General features: G+C 45.9%; 2 protein-coding genes across 7 annotated transcripts; one reads left to right on the top strand and one right to left on the bottom strand.

Annotated features, from left to right (window-relative positions):
• Positions 1 to 906: 906 nt before the first annotated feature.
• On the bottom strand, positions 907 to 11,752 carry rab5b (RAB5B, member RAS oncogene family). 6 transcript variants are annotated; one of them, XM_066686174.1, is made up of 6 exons: positions 11,504 to 11,752; positions 7,504 to 7,754; positions 6,703 to 6,854; positions 6,401 to 6,523; positions 4,254 to 4,347; positions 907 to 3,141 (listed from the first exon to the last, which is right to left on the bottom strand). In XM_066686174.1, exons 2-6 carry the CDS (start codon positions 7,664 to 7,666, stop codon positions 3,029 to 3,031), a joined length of 645 nt encoding a protein of 214 aa, XP_066542271.1. In that variant the 5' UTR covers positions 7,667 to 7,754; positions 11,504 to 11,752; the 3' UTR covers positions 907 to 3,028. The 6 variants fall into 6 exon arrangements, with proteins under 6 accessions (XP_066542271.1, XP_066542273.1, XP_066542275.1 ...); XM_066686176.1 differs by having other exon boundaries at positions 11,533 to 11,752; XM_066686178.1 differs by lacking the exon at positions 11,504 to 11,752 and adding an exon at positions 10,861 to 10,881.
• On the top strand, positions 11,202 to 21,496 carry tbccd1 (TBCC domain containing 1). Its single transcript, XM_066686172.1, has 7 exons — positions 11,202 to 11,565; positions 12,443 to 12,774; positions 13,902 to 14,063; positions 14,162 to 14,528; positions 14,643 to 14,829; positions 17,779 to 18,282; positions 20,033 to 21,496. Exons 2-7 carry the CDS (start codon positions 12,445 to 12,447, stop codon positions 20,253 to 20,255), a joined length of 1,773 nt encoding a protein of 590 aa, XP_066542269.1. The 5' UTR covers positions 11,202 to 11,565; positions 12,443 to 12,444; the 3' UTR covers positions 20,256 to 21,496.
• Positions 21,497 to 22,517: the final 1,021 nt, after the last annotated feature.

Below are 22,517 nucleotides of genomic sequence, written 5' to 3'. Positions count from 1 at the left end.
TAAAAGACAGTCTAATCCTTATTACATTATCATATGTCCACTCAAAATGTCATCGAATTAATTGCTTATTTAGGACTCATATGTTTTACATTCTAATTAATTAATTCTACATGTTTACATGTCTACATATATTCCACATTTGTTGTGATTGGCTGAAAAGTCGTGTGTGTGTTCGACTGCGTGCCTAGGTTTTAGTATCATATTTTAGTATTGTTTTAATCTGACAAAAGTGGGGGGGAATGGAATCTTGTTTCAGCAAAGTCGGGTGTTGACACACGCACCACATTTCCCTGTTTAGTACGCCCGTTTTCAAAGGATAAAAACATATCCTATATGTTAACAGGAACTATTAGACAAGTTATAAGCAGACAATTGTTATTCAATTGTATTAAACCCCAATAATATATAGCCTAATTCCAGTTGTTAGAATAACTCATGCTAATAAAGTGGGGTGCTTCAGCTAGCAACAAAAATATTCATGACATTTTAAACATAGGCTATATCAAATAATAAATTAGTACTTTTTTACAATTGATGTTGTCACACAGCAGCTTTACAGAGAGCTGCATGTATTGAAGTTTATTTAAAAAGTAAGTAGACATTCAAACTCAACTACAAAATGTATTTGGCTAGCTAATTAGCTTTCTGTGGCTTTAGCTAAGGCTTAAAAAGAATAGCAGTAGATCTCTCAACTGTTTTGTTTGTAATAGCTTTGTATGGTCTTTGAAAATGTACATCAATACAGCAAGTGTCAAAATAATATTTTATTGTGCTCAAATTCCTCTCTATGGAGGTGTCTTTAGTATTTGGTGCACATTGAGTTCATATGCTATGCTAACTAGAGCTTGCCTTCAGTTAGATTATTTACCTCAAGAAAGACACTGGAGACAAATTCCATTCGTAGCAGAATAGCACAGCTTTATTTGACTTTGCAGTTCACAGAAGTGTTAACAGGAGATCAAATCTTTCCCACAAAATAAACTGGATTGTAAGAGACATGACAAATGACTTCCGTTTATGTGATGCATTATCATCATCATCATTCCCTAAATGACCATAAAATTGTTCTGGCAACCCTTACATTTTCTAACTAAAACCAATTTTAAATAAAACAACAAGATTCATTTTTTTAAACACATAAAATTGTCGAAAACAGACAGCATCCTTAAAACAAGACATTATAAAGAAATCATCCCTTCCTTACACAAGAATATGTTGCAGGTTATTAATACGCTTCAGGCCTAGGTCTTGGAAACACTATGCTTTAGGATCCCAGTCGAGTCTTTAAAGGAATTTTCCAACCTGTTTAACCCTAATCTCAATCTACTGCATCTTTAGTGTATAATAAACTACCACAGTCAGTCATGTTTAGGTGTTTCCCAATAACACACACATCTGAAAACAAAAGGCAGATGGTGTGGTTTTTCCATTCTGAGTAGGATCCAAAATGGTATGTTTACAAGAGAAGAATCTTAACTTCATAAAACACCATGAAACTTTAACTCAAGTTTGCACTTACATATCAAACAAGAAAAAATGGAGATACCATGTTTTGTCCAACCAGGGATGTAGTAATTAATTAAATGTAGCATGCAGCAGATCGAGTTTAAGACGAACAAGGCTGAGTGCTCTAAAGTCCATGTTTTTTCTTCCACTTCACCTCAGAACATATGTAAAAACATATAGTTCACCTGGTTCAGGTACGTCAAGAGCAGGATCCAAAGCATGGACTGGACCTAAAAGACTGGATTGGGGTCGTTAAGAGGCAGTTCGCCGAATCGGAACGCACTCCAAGCGAGCCCAAAACAAAGAACACGGAAAAAACGGAGAGTAGGCACTTCTGTTTTTTTCCAACCTTTCCGAGACTTGGCAAATTCTTTCTTTATCTTCTTTTTTTTAGTTTGTTTTTTTGTTTTAAGCTGTGCAAAACGTCCCTCGCCAAATTATTCCTGTGAATCACCAGATTGTTCCCAAATCTGCAGAAAAAGCGAACGATTGATGCTTAAAACTCTTTTCATATATTTCTTCCATATTCAGAGCAAGCCTCAGCATCATCTCAAATATAAAATAAAGTGGTTACCAAGCTTTCCTTTACGTTAATTAGTACTAATAAATCACAGATGATTGTTTCTAGGTTTCAGTGAGTCGACCACAACCGAGAAGAACCTTTGCAGGACAGCGCTTTTTTTTTATTATTAATTCTCTCAACACCGAGCATGGGAGAGTTTATGGGCACGGTTGGCTGGAGAGGATTCCAGAACAAATGAAGGGGCCAGGAAGACGTTTTATGTTGGTCAAGATTTGATGAAGGAAATGAAAGCCGTATGACCTACGTGCAAGAGAGCAGCGCCCAGATGAGGGGTCCTTACATTGGGGTCAGGCAGGATCTGAAGGTTAATTCCATTGATCAAGGTGCTTTTCCTATTGCGTATCTGACAGGCCGGGGTCTGGAGCTGGATTCTTTCCAGTGGTGTGGAGTTTGAAGATAGTTCCTCAGGACACAGTTTCCAAAGCAGTTTGTAACCATCTTCTGGACGTCAGAGAGACCTTCTCAAACCTAAAGGACCAAACACGGGGAAGAGGGGGTGGGAAAGGAATAGCTGGCCTCGGTTTCTCTCCTGCTTCTTCGCCCTCGTCTTTCCTTCTCAAACCAAACACGGACCACTCCCTGCACTGCCGCCCCGATGAAGACGTTAACACTTTTTGCATAATCAAAAATGAATGCTGACAAGAGATTTGACAGAAACAAAACAACACAACACAGACGTCCACGATTAAGTGCTAGACATTACAAAAGAGAACAGATGATCCTTCACGTCGCTTCCGTCCTCTCGTCCTGGCATCGGCGAAGGATCCAAACGCTCCTCTCTTTCTTTTCCTTCTCCTCTCTCAGTCTTTTCTCTTCCTCTCTTCTCTCCATGCCAGTCTTGGTGAAAGGGTGGGTGGAAGGTAGGGGTTTGGGGGTGGAGAGGGCATTAGTGGTCTCCCTTGTTGCTGTAGATGTAGATGATGGTGTGCGGAGGGGTGTTTAGTTCCCACAGCAGCTTCGAGTCGACTGAGCGTCTGCGTCCTGCAGGTTAACCCCTCGGTGCCGGGCAGCATGCGTTGGATTCTGGGTGTCTGTTTTTGGCATCTTTTTCGCTGCAAGGGATTAAAAAAACATTAGTGTACGAACACTGCCCCCTATTTTTCTCCCTCAGTTTAGTCATCGTTTCTTCCACCAAAGGTGAAGGCTTGCACATGATTCCTCTGAGACACACTACACTGCTTCTTTTATAACTATTGCTAACACATTGTCATTGGACAGCTCAACACGCCTTGAGGAGAACACTAATGTCTGTGATTTTACATCAGCTAATGACTAATGGCAAAATAACGAGCTTAAGAGTGTTATTAGTTATGAGTAATGTGTCATTTGTAATAAGGTACCGCATTAGACTAAATCTAGACTTGTAATCTGTTTACATATGTTTTAAAATCAGTTTTTGTTTATTAATTAGGTTGTAAACACCTTAATAATCACTGGTAACACACAGACCAAAAGGGCGACAGTGGTTTGCCAAATAGAGAAAGTGTCCCAAAACTTACTGAAAATGTCAAGGTAAAGTATATGTTATGACCTCATAATGGGGTGCACCCCATTATCATTAGTGTCTACACAGACATTCTGTTGGTGGTTAATTCTTTCATCACTTGGTGGTTAAATGGTTAAACGTATTAACAAATATGTGCTAATGCTGACAGGCTTAAGACGACTAATGGAGAGTAAGGTCAGTACTTGGCGAGATCTAAGGTTTAACAGTGTAGATGGGTGTGGGTTCACTATTTGGCAAATAATAGGTCACTGTTTTGTATGTGTTATAACTGATTATTAATCCTTTTAATGTTTTTACGACCTTGATGAACTGATAATGAATTGACCTTGATAATGTTACTCTTATTCTAAACTACTGTTTCTGAAGTAACCAAAGCAACACTAATGATAGATGAAGGTTATATTCATTGTCAAAATTTGGGATGTGAATTGCGTGCTGTTTTTTTTTTTTCTATGAATATTGCACAACTCTACAAGATTGCAACACATGGAGAAAGATCTCCGGAAATAACTGTCCAACACCAATGTTTTAAAATGTATTTTAGCTGTATATTTTAGGTAAGAGAGCAGGCTCCTGTTGAGGTGGAAAGCCATTTGCTTCACACTGTGGTATTAACAGTAATGAAAAACAAAAGAGGAAGACAGGTTAAAGGCTCACCAATGGCCAAGAATAACTCGTTGACGTTCATGGCGGTCTTGGCGGAGGTCTCCATGAACAGCAGGCCTGTGTCTTCGGCGTACGTCTGAGCTTCCTGTAACCACAACATATGAGAGAGAGAGAACCAACTAGATATTATTTTCACATTAAAATTACAACCAAACACTCAACGTCATTGTGATGCTCCACTGAGCTGTAATAAGGAGAACAGAGAATAGAGAGAAGTGTAGGGAACCACCAACACTTCCCGCCTTGATTTTAGGACAGTGCAGTAAAAGTGGATTATACTCTGCAACACCCAGGGGGCGCCCAGGAGCAAATACGCTAAAACCTACCTAGTGTTGCTTTAAAATCTCTGTATATAATATTCCATCCATCCATCCATTTTCTGTGTGATAACCACAGCTTTAAGGAACCAAAAGGGGCACATGTTTAAGTAACTCACTCATTCTTAAACTCACATACTCACTCGTGTTTACGGAACTGCACCACAGGGGGCACTCTTTCTCACAAACTCATGCTCCACAGGGGAGTGTAATAACGTTTTTCCAGTGGTGAGCAAGGTGCCTGGTTCTTTTACTAATCCAGACCCAGAACCTTGTGTGTAACAGAAGTGTGAAAGTGGGCGGGGCATCGGGAGGCTGTGTTTCAGTACCAGGATTTCCCACTTGATGCTGAGGTAAACAGCAAACACAGAAGAGCAGCAACAGCAGAGGAGCGGTTCTTGTCATGATTCACCTCTTACTCAGCCTTCGGGTTTACGGGAAGAGACTCAGACAGCGTTAACAGAACGCTGAATCGCTCTTATCACTCTTAAACATAATGGTGCTACAAAAGGTTCTTTGAGCGATGCCATAGTAGAACCAGTTTTGGTTCCTAAACAGGTCTCCAGATCTGGACCTGCTCCTCTGACTGTACAAAGATAAGGACGTGACCCTCAGCAGTGACTGTACTCTTGAGTGATGACTCTGTAACGATAAGTGTGTTTACAAGCATTTAATAATCCGATAACTGCACAGAATCTGATTGTGTGTGTAATCCGTGTTTACAAGCACCTGGTTGGCAGCAGCCAGTAATATCACAGAAAGAAGTGATCCAGAATAAATAAATAAATAAATAAAACAGGTATTTTCCCAGTCAAGCTTTGGACAGTCGTGTTTACTTTCGCTTTCAGCATCTTAAAAAGAGATTTCCTCATGCTCACCTGAATGAAACATCATTCCTCCACTTTCTCATCAGCTTCTGCCACTCAGAGAATGTCTGCTTTAAGAGCAGTGAGGAAATAAACTTCTGCTTGAGTCATGGGAAACGAGAAGTGTGGTAACCTTTGGAATGGAGTAACTCTGCTGGGAAATGACGCCTTATTATTCGAGCCTCAAACCAGATTATTTAAGTCGTCCATATCAGCGTTCACTAGCGGGAAATTATTTAACAACCTTCACATACGGCCAGGCAACCAAAGCTCAGGGTGGGGATATTCAGGCAAGATTTGACTGTAAACCCACTCTCAAATATCTAATATTAATTAATATTGGGATCTTGAGCCCACCAACATACACACTGTGAAACAAGCCCACCCACATGTATTCTGTGTGCTGCTTGAGCCAGAAATACAGGGTAAAATGAGCCGTTCTGATTCTGCTTCGCTTCTGAGGTCAAGCGCAGACACTTTAGAATTGCCCCGCCCCCTAGTCTGAGATCGTCCATTCACAGCGCTGGGTCTGTGTTTATGTGAGAGCACAAAGACCAGGTTAAACGCAACAAAACGGACAACAAGCGTGGGGGAATAAATGTACTGAGTTTAAATGGATAAAAGGAGACTGGAGAGGAAAGAAAACTGAGCAAAAACGGCTAAAAACCAGAACTACTTCTCCTCGCTTCCCATTGCTGTGCACTCAGGGTCGGGGTGAACAGTGAGCGGCTCATTATCATTTAAAGGAACAGGCGCTGAAAGCTGGCGTTCTGAACAAGGAACAGAGCTGTTTAGACAGGTGGAGAACGCCGCTGTGGGGCTTGTGGGGTTTCATCTGATCAGCTGTCTGCTTCAAGCATCACACGTTCCTTCGTTCATTACAGTGTGAATATTCCCTGCAGTGAAGCTACTGAACCCCAGCTGTGTTTCTTTGTGTAGTTTGTTTAAACTGTACCTCGTACTCCACCAGCCTCTTGTCAGCGAGGTCCGCTTTATTCCCTGCGAGAGCGATGACGATGTTGGGGCTCGCCTGCCGCTGCAGCTCCTTCACCCAGGCCTTCGCTCGCTCAAAGGTCTCCTAGAGATTGTGAGAGAAATAGAGTGAGATGGAGAGAGAGAGATGAAAAACATATCTTTCCTTTCCATTTCCCAACAGTTTGATGTTAATTTTAAAGGGAAAATTAAAAATGATTTTATTAAAAGCTGTAATCAGTGTAGCTCAGTCTCCAACCTCAGCTGCCTTTTCACGCTACGTACCGGCTTCGTGATATCGAACACTACAATGGCCGCCTGCGCTCCGCGGTAGTACATCGGCGCAAGGCTGTGATAACGCTCCTGTCCAGCTGTGTCCCAGATCTCAAACTTCACCGTGGTGTCATCCAGACAAACCGACTGAGCCAAGAAGGCAGCTGTCGAGGGGAAAGAGGAACCAAGATTCAGAGATTTCAAACCTCAAAATGCTATCAGACATCAGATAAGACCCACATGCAGTGACTGAGTGTATCCTCTCGCTCTCTCTGTTTGCTGCTCACTGATTTAGCCATAGATCTAGTTTAAAGGAACAGTAAGTAGCTTTTTACCTTACAATTACAGCTTCAAAATCACAAAGCTGTATGAGGAGGAATTGAGCCTTTGTTGTTGTTGTTATTCTGGGCTCATGGGCTCAGCACTGCAGAAAATACACTATGTAACTTTTGGAGGAGGGTAGGAAAACACCAACCACCTCACTCCTGATTTCAGCACTAGGTACTTATACTAGGATTTGGAATATTTGCTCCTTACAGTTTCTGAGTACAATTAACTTTTACAGCAGTGACCTTAAATCAAAGGGGAGGGGTGGTTTCCTACCCTCCTCCACAAAGTTACACAGTGCAGAATATGCACTGCTGAGCCTGAAGTAAGCAACAACAGAGGCTCTTTTCTCCCTTTTACAGGTCAGTGTAGCGTAACAATCATGTTGAAGCTGTAAATTTAGTGTAAAATATTGCCTACTGTTACTTTAATAATAAGAAACCTGATAAGATCATTAGTTTCTACCAATGAATTTGGGTCCCTCACCTCCGATGGTGGTCTCCTGAAACTCGTCAAACTGGCCCTTGACGAAGCGCAGGACCAGGCTGGACTTGCCCACCGCCATGTCGCCCAGCAGAACCAGTTTGAATTGGCAGATTTTGGTTTGGGGCAGGGTCCCATTGACCCTGCCACTCGCGCGGGAGCTCATAGTGGGGTCGGGGTCCTCTGAGGCGGCGTCTCAGACTACAGCACGGAGTCTCTGTTTGTCTTTCTCCAGTCAGCTTTGAACACTGACCCTGAAACAATCACAGGAGATGCGTAAGGGGAAATCTATTAAAGGAAGTAATTGTGAAAAGAAAAATGATGCTACCCCCTGTGAAGTCTGTTCGCTGGGATTTGTACTGGAGAGAAGAAGTTAATGTTGCTAACAAGTGATGGAAGCTAATATCAGGTGTCTTTTCTTCCAGGTGATTCGCCCTGAAAGCTTCTTTCCTAGAACCGCATATAAACTACACTCTGTCTCAAATATCTTTTCCACCCTATGTAGTGCACAGTGTAGTGGTGCATTAGTATTACTTTATACCCTGTGAAGTGCACTCAATAGGGAGTAGCATGCTACTTGAGACAGAGTGTAGTTTACATGTGGTGCCAGGAAAGAAACAAATACAAAACCAAGGTCCAGAGTCTACCCGGAATCACTGGGCGAAAGGCAGGAAAACACACTGTAGGGGGCGCCAGTCCTTTACAGGGCGACACACTCACACATTCACATCTGGAAGGAAACCAGAGCACCCGGAGGAAACCCACACGGACACAGGGAGAACACAAAGGTACATTACACTGGACAATAATGTACCACAACCATACATTTTGTATGGCACAGATTGGATGCAGAAGCATAAACTGGACTTCATACTGACACCTGCTGTCCTGGATGCTTTAGAGACTCTGCTGAAGACTTTAAACATAACGGCACTCACGGGGGACCCGCTTCATGGAGGAGAAACTGGTTCATATGGAAAAAATAAAGAGGTATAACTGTGTCTTGTACTCACGACCACCTTCTGTCCTGTCACAGAGGGGGCGTTAGTGTGAGGTCTTGTGAAAGGATGAGGGACCCACACACACAAACACTGTCCATAAAGCAAACAGACGAGAGCCTGTTATCATCCACTTCAGGGAGGGGTGAGGATGAGTGGTGATTGACAGCTACATTAGGACTCACTCTGCTCACTCAGCACTGCACGAAGCCCTGGGCTGTCACTAAGGGGAAGAAGACGCTGGAGGAAACCCTCCCCATCTGACTCTGTTCAAAATCACACATCCTCATCACACCTTTTATTAATACATACAGCATCACTACTAAATATATCTAACCTCTTTTCAAGGGGCTTTTTACCAGCTGGTCAACAAGGTCCTGCCTAAGGTCACTGTGCTCAATAACGAGGGGTTTATACAGACCCTCAGTACTGAGCCATGAAGCTGAGATGTGATGGACAGAGCTCTGGGATGAGTCGGAGACGTGTTTGTCCTCCAGAACTAATCCTCCAACATCAGCACCTGACTTCACTGATGGCATACTGCCATCAAACCTTCACAGCAATGCTTCAAAAGCTAATGTAAAGTCCCAGTCCTGGCTGCTACGAAGAGTCTGTGGTAAAAACGAAAATCAGTTGGGTTTGGAGCGAAACGGTTGACTGTGGAGGGTCTACACTAGTGGTGAATGGAACCAGACGTCTCCACGTGTACAACACTAAAATATTACATTGTAATTACAATCCAGCACCAGCAGCACACCATAGCTTCTTATAATGACCTTATAAACCTTTTAAACCATAAAAATGTAAATATATATTGTCAGATGAGGGCTACATACACATGAACTAAGACTGAGGATTCTGGTGTATACATGAGACAAATTATATGGGCTTCCCACTACTGGTCAATTGTGTAATACTATTATAACGTTCAAAATAGTCATTAATCTAATTTAATCTAATTTTCTAACGAGCAAAAATTGAATTAAAATAATACGAATGAAATAATGTATTTTAGCAATGGCATAAGCACAAGTGCATTCTGGGCCTGAGAAAGCCAGCTTACTCATTGTTGTTTTTTAAATTAAAATGGCCATTGTTAAATCACAAGAGCTGAGGTTTGAATTGTAGCCTACGTTATCAACGACAACTGGGACTTTTAGCGTCTATACATTTATTTTAGACCGATCTGACACAGTTTGACACGGTATTATGTTGTGTGCAAGACAACAACCACAACGGACTGACCATTTGGCATTCAGAAGGTCTGACCTCTGGTGTCTGGGTAGGTGAACTACAATAACACAGACAAGCACTCTGGTGAAACTGCCTATTGCACCTTTAAATTACACACAGCATTCTGACATGTTTTTCTGCAGTAATGAAATCAATACAATGGTGGGCTCTCGTTTTTAAGATCCAGACTGGGTCTATTAAGCATCATATGTCCATCTCCAGATCATGGGTGATGTTATAAAGCCAAGCTCCTGTCCAAAATGCGTTCAGCAGAAGACAGAGCGGTTCAGGTGTGTGTTTATTAGGACAGAACTCGGCCCAAAAACAGCGGCCCGCAGCGCTCAAACCAGCGCCGCTGGACAGACTTTTCAAACCCGGGTTAAATCAGAAAGAGTTCGTGTTTTTACCGCGGCTGTTTCCCGTAGTCACCTGCCCGGTTCTTCGCGCTTTTCTCCGTGAAACCGTAGGTCACTGTTCACCGACACGGCTCCGCTCTTCGGCTCCTCATCTATCAGCTGGTCTTCCTTCCCCAGCCGCGCATGCGCAAGAAGGGGTGCAGTATTTCCCCACTGGACAGATTTCGACGCTACAACGGCGTTAAAGGGCGGGTACAGAAGATTACAACTTTCTGTATTAAAGTCCCTTTCCGATCATTGATTAAACTGCTAATCTCTTCTTAGTTCTGAATTATAGATTATTTCCAAGAATAAAAACTATCCTCTAAGATCTTAAAACTGTCTTAAATATAATAATTGTACACGTTCATATGCCGTAGGTGCAGGTCTACGAATATGCAGTTAGCTCCCTCCTCTACATCCACTCACCACTGCGTGGGTCGCCTCTGGCTACAAAACCCCACCCACAAGTGGATGGGATTGGATTCTTAGGTGTGTGAGGTATGAAACCCTGTCTGTCTGAAACCGTGTTTCTGAGACTGAGTTTGTAATGCTGCAGTTTCAAAGCATAAAAGCATCACCACTTATTCACTCCGGATACACCTTCTACCACGCATGCATGCACACGCACACACATACACACACACTAACAAGAATAAACACTATTTTCACTGGAGAATGTTTACATAAGGGTGGCACAGCAGGTAGTGCTGCAATCACACATTTCAAAGGACCTGGGTTCAAGTCCTGCTCCTGGTGACTGTCTGTGAGGAGTTTGGTGCGTTCTCCCTGTGTCCACGTGGGTTTCCTCCCATGGTCCAAAAACACACATTGGTTGGTGGATTGGCAACTCTGTTATGTTATGTTTTTTTATTATTATTTATATGCTTCATTTTATTATTATTAATATTTTATTTTAAAGCTGGTGGGAAAATAATTCTGTAGCTGTATTTATTATAAAGCTATATTTACTATTTACTATCAACAAAAATAGAACATTTATGCTATGCGCCATCTGTTGAGTGCCATATACAAAGTACACTTTTATTTTGAAAACCACAGAATGGCCGCTGAAGTTTTAATGCTTCAAAATTCAAACAACAAGGCCGTGGGTTGTGCTTTTTCTGCTGCAGTGGGGGTGTATTAAGTTATATTTATTTCCAGGATATAACCTCTGGTAGTTTATCTTTGCTTTAAATTGATAAAAAAAAAAAAAACTGTGTAAGGTTTCCATCGGTAAACAGTGGCATTGATCGGGGTGTCGCCAAATTAAGAGCTGCGAGAAAGAGGAGGAGGACCTGAAGGCCAGCGTCGTAAAAACAATGAATAAAAGATGAATTAACAACGTTAAATAACTGAAAAATGAACTAAACTTACACATATGAAGAAAAGTCAGAAGGGCGCACCTGTTCTCCGCTGAAAACGGGCGGATTGAGGAAGTGAGTAGAGGCTCCTGGCTGTAAATCTCCCCCGCTATTCAGAAACGGATGTTTAACTTTTGTGCCTGGACAACAGCTACATATTCATTTATTTATTTACTGTTTTGTGTACTAAGACTAACTTTTACTAAATACACTACACTTGCTGTGGTTGTTGCTATGGAAACACTCCGCTTCCTGAAGATGCTCCTGTTAATAACAGTCCTATATACACCTAAAAATAATGTTTCTACAAAGGTTTTTTATTAAATGAAATATTTCTATATAGAACCCTGAACACTTAAAGAACAATTTGCGTTGTAAAAGGGCTATTTGCATAATGAAGGGGTTCTTCAGATGGATGGAGAATGTGCATTAAATGGTTCTATACAACACCGTTTAGAAAGGGATTCTTTACGGCACCAAAAACGGCTTGACGTCATAACGGTACACGAACCGTTTTTGGTGCCGTAAAGAAAAATGGTGCTGTATAGAACCATTTTAAGCACATTCTCCATGAATCTGAACAACTCCTTCATGATGCAAAGAGCCCTTTTACAACGCAAAGGGTCCTTCCTGTGTTCAGAGTTCTATATAGAACCATTTCCTTTAATAAAGAACCCTTGTAGAATCATATTTTTAAGAGTGATTTGGGAAACATATGATTCTTCTCACTGATAATCTAACGTGGTAGTGGTGCATTAGTGTGAGTGGATCAGACACAGCAGTTGCTGCTGGAGTTTTTAAACCCAGTGTCCACTCACTGTCCACTCCTGCCTCATTGGTCCACCTTGTAGATGTAAAGTCATAGACAGTAGTTCATCAGTCACTGCACTGTTTGTGTTGGTCACCCTCTAGTCCTCCATGTTTCCTTCTATTGTCTCCTCTTTTTCCACAGAAATGGACACGTGTCCAGCGAGCGTTTGGCCTCGTATAGAGGCCTTCCTGCTGGGGGCTCTTCCCGCAGCTCCTCCGACTAAACTGAGCCTGCATTACCTGCGGAAGATGGCCGTCTACATCCGAACCCGAGAAGGCTGCTTCCCGAGGCTCGGGTGGCACATGTGGCGTCACATCGCCTGCGGGAAACTGCAGCTCGCAGAGGAGCTGGCCTGGCTTTACTTTGAGACCTTTGACCTGCTCTCATCTCGGAGCCCTGAGGAGAAGCTGGAGTGGGCTGAGGCTCTGTCTCAGAGCCAGTCTGCGCGAGAAATCGACAGACAGAGAAGCAAGGTGAAAGATTTACGCAAGCACATTCCATATGTTTTATCTGAAGCTTTAACTCATGTGTAGCAGTTTAAAGTGACTGTCAGTAAACAGTACCGGTATGGAGTTGCTTTTTTCACACTCTAGGACGTATCCAGATGGTCTAGTGTAGCTATATGTGGAACGATTCATGAAAATTTCATTGATTCCTTTCTCCTAATTATGTTAGTTGAGGCTCTGGTATGAAAGGCCTTCTGTCCTGTTCCTGAGGGCCTAACCAATAGGAAAGCTCCCTTGGCTGAATCTACCTAAATACCATTTAAAACACCACTGGGTGATATTTTTATCTTAAAATTATAGCTTCATCTTTATGGTGATGTTTCACTGAGCTGTAATAGAGAGAATAGAGCCTCTTTTGTTGCTACTCTAGGCTCAGCAGTGCAGAAACAGCACTATGTAGATTTTGGAGGAGGGTAGGACAGGGTTGTAAAAGTGAACTGCATTCTGCAACTGTAGGGCGGAGCCTAGTAGCAAAAATACAAAATTGTACCTGATGTTTCTTTATTAACATAAAAATAATAATAATTAGACACTGTCCAATTTGAGTAATTTAAGTTATTAACCCTTTAAAAATGTAAAAAATAAAGATTATTATTGTAGTATTAGCAGTATATTATAAAATTAAGCAAATTCAGGAAATTTCTTTTCAAACTGTGTGAAATTAGGCGGGAAATAAATTGGATAAATTCAACAAACTATGGCTAGAAAATGGGTTTTTTTTTAGTAGATGCTTCATAATCACCACCGGGGGGAGCAGCTGTGGTCTAAAACCTTCCGGCACCAGATTTGGGACTGGCAAGATGTCCATGAGGTGCAGAAATATTGGGGGCAGGGAATGAAGCAACAGCACTTTCACCTCCCTCAACATCCACAACTGAAGTACCCTTGAACAAGGCCCCAACCCTTAACTGTTCCCTAAGACTGTTTTTCTGCCTGCTGCTGCAAACTGTGTGTGTGTGTGTGTGTCTGTCTGTGTGTGTGAGAGAGAGAGGTTAAACACAGAGGCCCAGTTTCCCTAAGTCGATTAATATAGTATTGGTTTTTCTTTTATAAGATGTTGTTCTCTGTGTTAATGTGTGTTTGTGTGTCCGCAGCTGTGTGTGGACACACTGCAGTTCGTGCTCTTCCTGTACCTCCAGCAGTTAAACCGCGTGTCTCTGCGCTCGTCCCTGATTGGCGAAGAGTGGCCGAGCCCCCGCGCACGCTCGCCCTCCTCCTCCTCAGAGAGAGAGAGCAAAACCAGCTCCTCAAACAAGGTCAGACCCTCCTGTATCTATTCGATGATTCCTCTTGTCTTTACTTGTGTTATGTCATATTTATACACTCTCTTGTGTGTTTGACTGTGTTGTGTCAGAACTGGGATGACGAGGCTCACCTGAGTTTTGTCCAGTCTCACCTGGGCGAGGTGTTGGAGCTGCTGGCAGAGCCGGGGGAGCTGAGTGTGAGCGGTCAGGCTCTGAGGGACAGTGAGCTGTCTATGGAGGCCGTTCAGGCTCTGAGTTTTCTGCTGGAGGGTTCAGTTAGCCACGGGCGAACCGTCCACTCTCTCTATCGTCTGCTGAGCCGCACGGCTCTCCAGAGCCAGGCGGGATACTCCAAACTCAGCCGGACGTACTCCCTGCAGACGCTGCAGAGCTGGCTCCGACAGGCCCTCACTCTCAACCCCTTCGGCATGTCCACATGCCTGCGCTCAGGGAAGAAACTGGCGTGGGCCCTGCAAGGTCAGCACACAAACACACTCAGCATGAGTGACCACTATCTTATCTGCACTTCTTTCTGTGTGTACCAGCGCATTAATTCGAAATCATCAGTGAGAGTTTGTGTCTTTTCCTCAGTGGAGGGCGCGATGAAGAGAGCGAAGATCGCCAGGAACACACACATCGCTCCGTCCGGCAGCAGAGTGGTGCTGATGTCACAGGTTTATAAACAGACACTGGCCAAAGACTCTGAGAAACTGGCAGGGGCTAACGTTAAACTGCACCGCTGCAACGAGGCTTTCATCTACCTGCTCTCTCCTCTCAGGTAAGAGACATGCTCTCAGGTTGGAGATATTGTCTCGGGTAAGGGAGACACTCTCATGTAAAAGAGACACACTCTCTGGTAGGAGAGACACACTCTCTGGTAGACGAGACACACTCTCTGGTAGACGAGACACACTCTCTGGTAGACGAGACACACTCTCTGGTAGACGAGACACACTCTCTGGTAGACGAGACACGCTCTCTGGTAGGAGAGACACGCTCTCTGGTAGGAGAGACACGCTCTCTGGTAGGAGAGACACGCTCTCTGGTAGACGAGACACGCTCTCTGGTAGACGAGACACGCTCTCTGGTAGACGAGACACGCTCTCTGGTAGACGAGACACGCTCTCTGGTAGGAGAGACACGCTCTCTGGTAGACGAGACACGCTCTCTGGTAGACGAGACACGCTCTCTGGTAGACGAGACACGCTCTCTGGTAGACGAGACACGCTCTCTGGTAGGAGAGACACGCTCTCTGGTAGGAGAGACACGCTCTCTGGTAGACGAGACACGCTCTCTGGTAGACGAGACACGCTCTCTGGTAGACGAGACACGCTCTCTGGTAGACGAGACACGCTCTCTGGTAGACGAGACACGCTCTCTGGTAGACGAGACACGCTCTCTGGTAGACGAGACACGCTCTCTGGTAGGAGAGACACGCTCTCTGGTAGACGAGACACGCTCTCTGGTAGACGAGACACGCTCTCTGGTAGACGAGACACGCTCTCTGGTAGACGAGACACGCTCTCTGGTAGACGAGACACGCTCTTTGGTAGACGAGACACGCTCTCTGGTAGGAGAGACACACTCTGGTAGGAGAGAGACACTCTCATGTAAGAGACACACTCTCTGGTAGGAGAGACACACTCTGGTAGGAGAGAGACACTCTCATGTAAGAGACACACTCTCTGGTAGGAGAGACACACTCTCTGGTAGACGAGACACACTCTTTGGTAGACGAGACACACTCTTTGGTAGGAGAGAGACACTCTCATGTAAGAGACACGCTCTCTGGTAGGAGAGACACACTCTCTGGTAGACGAGACACACTCTCTGGTAGACGAGACACACTCTCTGGTAGGAGAGACACACTCTCTGGTAGGAGAGACACGCTCTCTGGTAGAGGGGGGCACACTCTCTGGTAGGAGAGACATTCTCTTAGGTACGAGACACCCTCTGGTAGAAGAGAAACTTACTTACGTAAGAGAGACACACTCTCAGGTAGGAGGGGACACACTCTCAGGTAGGGGACACACTCTCAGGTAGGAGGGGACACACTCTCAGGTAGGAGGGGACACACACACTCTCAGGTAGGAGGGGACACACACACTCTCGGGTAGGAGGGGACACACACACTCTCAGGTAGGGGGACACACACACACTCTCAGGTAGGGGGACACACACACACTCTCAGGTAGGGGGACACACACACACTCTCAGGTGGGGGGGACACACACACTCTCAGGTAGGGGGGGGGCACACACTCTCAGGTAGGGGGGGGGCACACACTCTCAGGTAGGGGGGGGCACACACTCTCAGGTGGGGGGGGGCACACACTCTCAGGTAGGGACACACACACACTCTCAGGTAGGGGGGGACACACACACTCTCAGGTAGGGGACACACACACTCTCAGGTGCGGGGGGGACATTCTCTCTGGTAGTGGAGATGCACACTCTCGGGTAGTGAGGGCACACTCTTGGGTAGGAGGGACTCACTCTCGGGTAGTGGAGATGCACAATCTCGGGTGGGGGGGACACACTCTCGGGTAGGGGGGGACACACTCTCGGGTAGTGGAGATGCACACTCTCGGGTGGGGGGGACACACTCTCGGGTAGTGGAGATGCACACTCTCGGGTAGGGGGGACACACTCTCGGGTAGTGGAGATGCACACTCTCGGGTAGGGGGGACACACTCTCGGGTAGGGGGGACACACTCTCGGGTAGTGGAGATGCACACTCTCGGGTAGGGGGGACACACTCTCGGGTAGTGGAGATGCACACTCTCGGGTAGGGGGGACACACTCTTGGGTAGGTGGGACTCACTCTCGGGTAGGGGGGGACACACTCTCGGGTGGGGGGGACACACTCTCGGGTAGTGGAGATGCACACTCTCGGGTAGGGGGGACACACTCTCGGGTAGTGGAGATGCACACTCTCGGGTAGGGGGGACACACTCTCGGGTAGTGGAGATGCACACTCTCGGGTAGGGGGGGACACACTCTCGGGTAGGGGGGGACACACTCTCGGGTAGTGGAGATGCACACTCTCGGGTAGGGGGGGGCACACTCTCGGGTAGTGGAGATGCACACTCTCGGGTAGGGGGGGGCACACTCTCGGGTAGGGGGGGACACACTCTCGGGTAGGGGGGGACACACTCTCGGGTAGTGGAGATGCACACTCTCGGGTAGGGGGGACACACTCTCGGGTAGTGGAGATGCACACTCTCGGGTAGGGGGGGACACACTCTCGGGTAGGGGGGGACACACTCTCGGGTAGTGGAGATGCACACTCTCGGGTAGGGGGGGGCACACTCTCGGGTAGTGGAGATGCACACTCTCGGGTAGGGGGGGGCACACTCTCGGGTAGGGGGGGGCACACTCTCGGGTAGGGGGGGGCACACTCTCGGGTAGGGGGGGACACACTCTCGGGTAGTGGAGATGCACACTCTCGGGTAGGGGGGGGCACACTCTCGGGTAGGGGGGGACACACTCTCGGGTAGGGGGGGACACACTCTCGGGTAGTGGAGATACACACTCTTGGGTAGGGGGGACACTCTCAGGTAGTCAACATTTTCCATTCGAGAGCACTCTCTGTGTGCAGTATTTTAATTTATAATCTGGGAAGGGCACTATGTAGGTAGTAGTTAGCTAATTGGGTCAGCGCTCGAGCCTGTCCTTCATAGTTGCTTTGCTGGCTGAGGCGAAATCTTTTTCCCATGATTCCCCAGGTCAGTGTCTCTGGACAAATGCCGCAACAGCACGGTGGTCTTGGGTCCGGTGGAGACCTGCGTCCACATCCAGAGCTGTGAGAACGTCCGTCTGGTGTGTGTGGCTGGCCGTGTGTCCGTGGGAGCATCCTCACGCTGCAGGATTCACGTGCTGACCCCCACTCGGCCGCTCCTGCTGCCCGGGAACACCTCCCTCACTCTGGGACCATTCCACACTCACTACCCAGCCTTAGAGGACCACATGGCCAGCGTGGGGCTCGCCGTTGTGCCCAACCTCTGGGACCAGCCACTGCTGTATGGGGCAGATTCCCCGGCGTCCGAAACGTCGTGCTACAGCATCCTCAGCCCTGATCAATTCTGCTCCATGGTGGTGCCCTTCCAGATGGAGGGGGACACGAGCGAGGTGCCAGGAGGGCTGCCGCCTCTCTACCAGCAGGCCGTGGAGGACAGAGAAAGGAGGGTCCAGGAGTGGCAGAGGACCGTCAAGGACACACACCTCAACAAGTGAGCCATTTCTGTTTCTAGTCGATAAATATGGAGTAGTTTGGGACCAATGTAAATCATGACGATAAGTATCACAATCATCATTTTACACATGGCACAAAGAGCCCACCGCAGCGTCTGCCGCTGTGTCTCAGGGTTATGGGGAAGAAAAAGGGTTTTACTTGAGGAGTGTAAGGATTTTGGTTTAAAGAATATGTATATATAAAAATAAAACCCTCTTGTCCTCACGGATATTGTGTATTGTTAATTACCTGTCTGGTATTAATTCATTCATTCATTATCCAGTTCAGGGCTGCTGTGGGTCCGGAGCATACCCGGAATCACTGGGCGCAAGGCAGAAACACACCCTGGAGGGGGCACCAGTCCTTCACAGGGTGACACACACTCACACATTTACTCACACTCACATCTCTGGACAACTTTGAGTCTCCAGTCTACCTATGAACGTGTGTTTTTAGAACCCACGTGGACACAGGGAGAACACATCAAACTCTTTACAGACAGTCACCTGGAGTGGGACTCGAACCCACAACCTCCCTGGAGCTGTGTGACAGCAACCCCACCTGCTGCACTTAATATATTATTGTTAAATATATGCCAAATGTACTTGAAGAAAATCGAGACCATATTCCTTCCATAATATTAGATGTTAACATTTAACTAAAATGGTGGCGGCACGGTGACTGTCTGTGAGGAGTGTGGTGTGTTCTCTCTGTGTCTGCGTGGGTTTCCTCCGGGTGATTGTCTGTGAGGAGTTTGGTGTGTTCTCCCTGTGTCTGCGTGGGTTTCCTCCGGGTGACCGTCTGTGAGGAGTTTGGTGTGTTCTCCCTGTGTCTGTGTGGGTTTCCTCCGGGTGACTGTCTGTGAGGAGTTTGGTGTGTTCTCCCTGTGTCTGCGTGGGTTTCCTCCGGGTGACTGTCTGTGAGGAGTGTGGTGTGTTCTCCCTGTGTCTGTGTGGGTTTCCTCCGGGTGACTGTCTGTGAGGAGTGTGGTGCGTTCTCCCTGTGTCTGTGTGGGTTTCCTCCGGGTGACTGTCTGTGAGAAGTGTGGTGCGTTCTCCCTGTGTCTGTGTGGGTTTACTCCGGGTGACTGTCTGTGAGGGTGTGGTGCGTTCTCCCTGTGTCTGTGTGGGTTTCCTCCGGGTGACTGTCTGTGAGGAGTGTGGTGTGTTCTCCCTGTGTCTGTGTGGGTTTCCTCCGGGTGACTGTCTGTGAGGAGTGTGGTGCGTTCTCCCTGTGTCTGTGTGGGTTTACTCCGGGTGACTGTCTGTGAGGGTGTGATGCGTTCTCCCTGTGTCTTTGTGGGTTTCCTCCGGGTGACTGTCTGTGAGGAGTGTGGTGTGTTCTCCCTGTGTCTGTGTGGGTTTACTCCGGGTGACTGCCTGTGAGGAGTGTCATGCGTTCTCCCTGTGTCTTTGTGGGTTTACTCCGGGTGACTGTCTGTGAGGAGTGTGGTGTGTTCTCCCTGTGTCTGTGTGGGTTTACTCCGGGTGACTGTCTGTGAGGGTGTGGTGTGTTCTGCCTGTGTCTGTGTGGGTTTCCTCTGGGTGACTGTCTGTGAGGAGTGTGGTGTGTTCTCCCTGTGTCTGCGTGGGTTTCCTCCGGGTGCTCCGGTTTCCTCCCACAGTCCAAAAACACACATTGGTAGGTGGATTGGTGACTCAAAAGTGTCTGTAGGTGTGAGTGTGTGTGTTGCCCTGTGAAGGACTGGAGCTTCTGAAGGACTGACCATTTGTGCTTCCTCCTTCCAGGGAGCAGCGGCGGCAGTTCCAGGCTTTGGTGGAGCAGAAGTTTCACGAATGGCTCCTGGAGACGGGGCAGAGGCATGAGCTGGACAGCTTAGTGCCTCCTTCCATCGGTCAGTCCACCCCAAGTGACCGCTCACAGTCTTCCTGCAGCTCCCAACCTACTCTACAGCAGCAGAGAGCGCATACATCCCAACCGGGGTCTGGACGGACGTCCACAGTTTGCTGAGCGCCGGGTTTAGTGTGGACACATGCTTTGCTTGGCCTAGCTTCTGCTGGAATAGGAGACCTCTGATATCTAGATCAGCACTCAGGACACCTCATGAATTACGTATGATGCTAGACATTTTGAAACCTTAGTTTCAGAACCAGTACACTGTATGGCAAAAGATTGTGGACACCACCTCATTCAACATGTAAATGAAGGCGATTTACTGAGAGTTGAGCTAAGGTAACAGCATCTACTCGTCTGGGAAGGCTTTACAACTGTTATTGGAAGGTTGCTGGTGCATTGTATGGTCACGAGGGCATTACTGTGGTGTGATTAGTTCTGCACCAGAAATACCACTCCTGCTCATCCCAGAGATATTTAATTGAGCTTCAGTACAGTTGCACTGCTCTAAAGCCTGATTCTGAGGGCTTTATACCCCTCTAGCGGTATGGTGATCTATGGTGATCTATGGTAGACTTAAATCCAGCTGCTCCAGAGCTTCTTCATTTAACTTCATGTTGTTCTCTAGAAAAAGAGATACACATTAAAATGGGTCAGTTCACTGGTTTAAGGGGTGTCTATGAACTTTAGGTCATAGTGGATGAATATGCTGGATGTGTAGCTGCAGAAAAAGTTCTTTATTCCTCTAAATATAAGCAGGTTTACAGTAACACACAGGTACTAGACTATTATGATCGTCTTTACAAAGACCACAGACTTGTTAATGCAGCATTAGCAAATGAATTCGAGCACTCTGATTCTGTATATTTATGTTTCTCATATGTTTCAGCCATTGATGTATCTAAACTTGTATGTTTCTTAAAATAAAGGGAACTAAGCTAGGTTTAGATGGCCACCCTTCTGGGTTTAGTGGTCAGTGTAGATATGAATAGAATATAGTTTCAGCCCTGCTGTAGCATAGTCCTACACAATGCCTTATGCTGTAGTTGCACTACCTCCACGCTGATACCCGAAAGTGCCGCTTCCTGTCTTCCAAATGCAGTTTTCCATGTTCGGATCCTGGAGCCATCTTCCGTTTCGCTCTAGGAGCAGGGCTGGGAACCTGCAGCTGTACATTTCCTCTTATCTTTAATTTAAGTGATGAATTATTGTTGCCATTCCTGTTGTTTTGCCTTATTTGTTTTTTTATTTTTATCATTATCAGGAGGGTGAATAAATCCAGAGCAGATTTGAACACACACTGTGTATTTATCTGTAGTTCAAGACAATGGATTTATTGAGAAAACAATAAACAATAAAAGAAGCTTTATCTTCTGTTTGGCAGTTCATTGCTTTCTCAAGATGCTTCATTGCAGAGCTTACGCTAGTTTCAATTTCAGCTGCTCCCTCAAAGGGCCATCACCGTGGATCACTGTGTAATCCATCTGGAGACCCACATTGTGCTGCTTTCAAATTCACAGTTTACACTCTTTAATAAACTCTTTTAAACTGGGCTAAATGCATGATATAGAAACATCACGTACACGTCTCCAGAGAGAGATCTTGAGGTTTAAACTCTCGGGAAAACCATCTTCTCATGAAGTACTTAGAAGGTGGGTGGAACCTTTGAAAAATGCCATTTGAGGCAGATTTGGAAAGGCAGAGGGATGTGATGCCAATATTAAATGCTTGTTAAAGGCCAGAGTAACCATTTAAGGCCTTCCTTAAATGGTTTGTTGACGATCTTGTTGACGATTCTAACTGGTTTTCCAATGCTCTTTCAAAATCCCACTTCATTTCTTACTCGCAAAAACCTTTAGCTTCTGAACATTTGCTGAGGCATCACAGTGTTTACTGCGCAAATTCTTCGTGAACCCCTGAGTTAAAGAACAGGATGGAAACCTAAAATAATCACAATGTATTTTAGTTTTGTTTAAACCGTCTTGATTATCGACATTCCTCATTCTCCAGTCTTGTGCTCCTTTGCCTGAAGTGAAGTGTGGCTCCAGACTGAGACACCCATTTGGTAATGTTGCCATCAAGATGAAGCCTCTGCTCTGCCAGGTTTGATTATTTTGGCCTGCGGCTAAAACAGTAGAAAAAGAGCTGAGGCAGGAGATTGATGTGCCATTCAGAACAGCAGAGCGCAATAAGCCAATACATCTGGGCTCTTCACTTTTTGCCAGTGATCTTGGCATGGGCTGCCAGAGCTGCGTGATGTGTGTGTTGTGGTGTGAACTGGGCCAGTGGGTTTTGTGTGTGTGTATTTTGGAAAGGGAGGGAGGGATGGATGGAGAGAGTGAGGAGGGGTGAATGGCCCACCCTGGCAATGTTGCCATT

This window comes from Hoplias malabaricus, chromosome 12 (assembly GCF_029633855.1).
Source record: "Hoplias malabaricus isolate fHopMal1 chromosome 12, fHopMal1.hap1, whole genome shotgun sequence".
NCBI classification, from domain to species: Eukaryota; Metazoa; Chordata; class Actinopteri; order Characiformes; family Erythrinidae; genus Hoplias; species Hoplias malabaricus.
The sequence above is the reverse complement of the archived record's forward strand: the minus strand, read 5'-3'. Positions and strand labels throughout refer to the sequence as shown.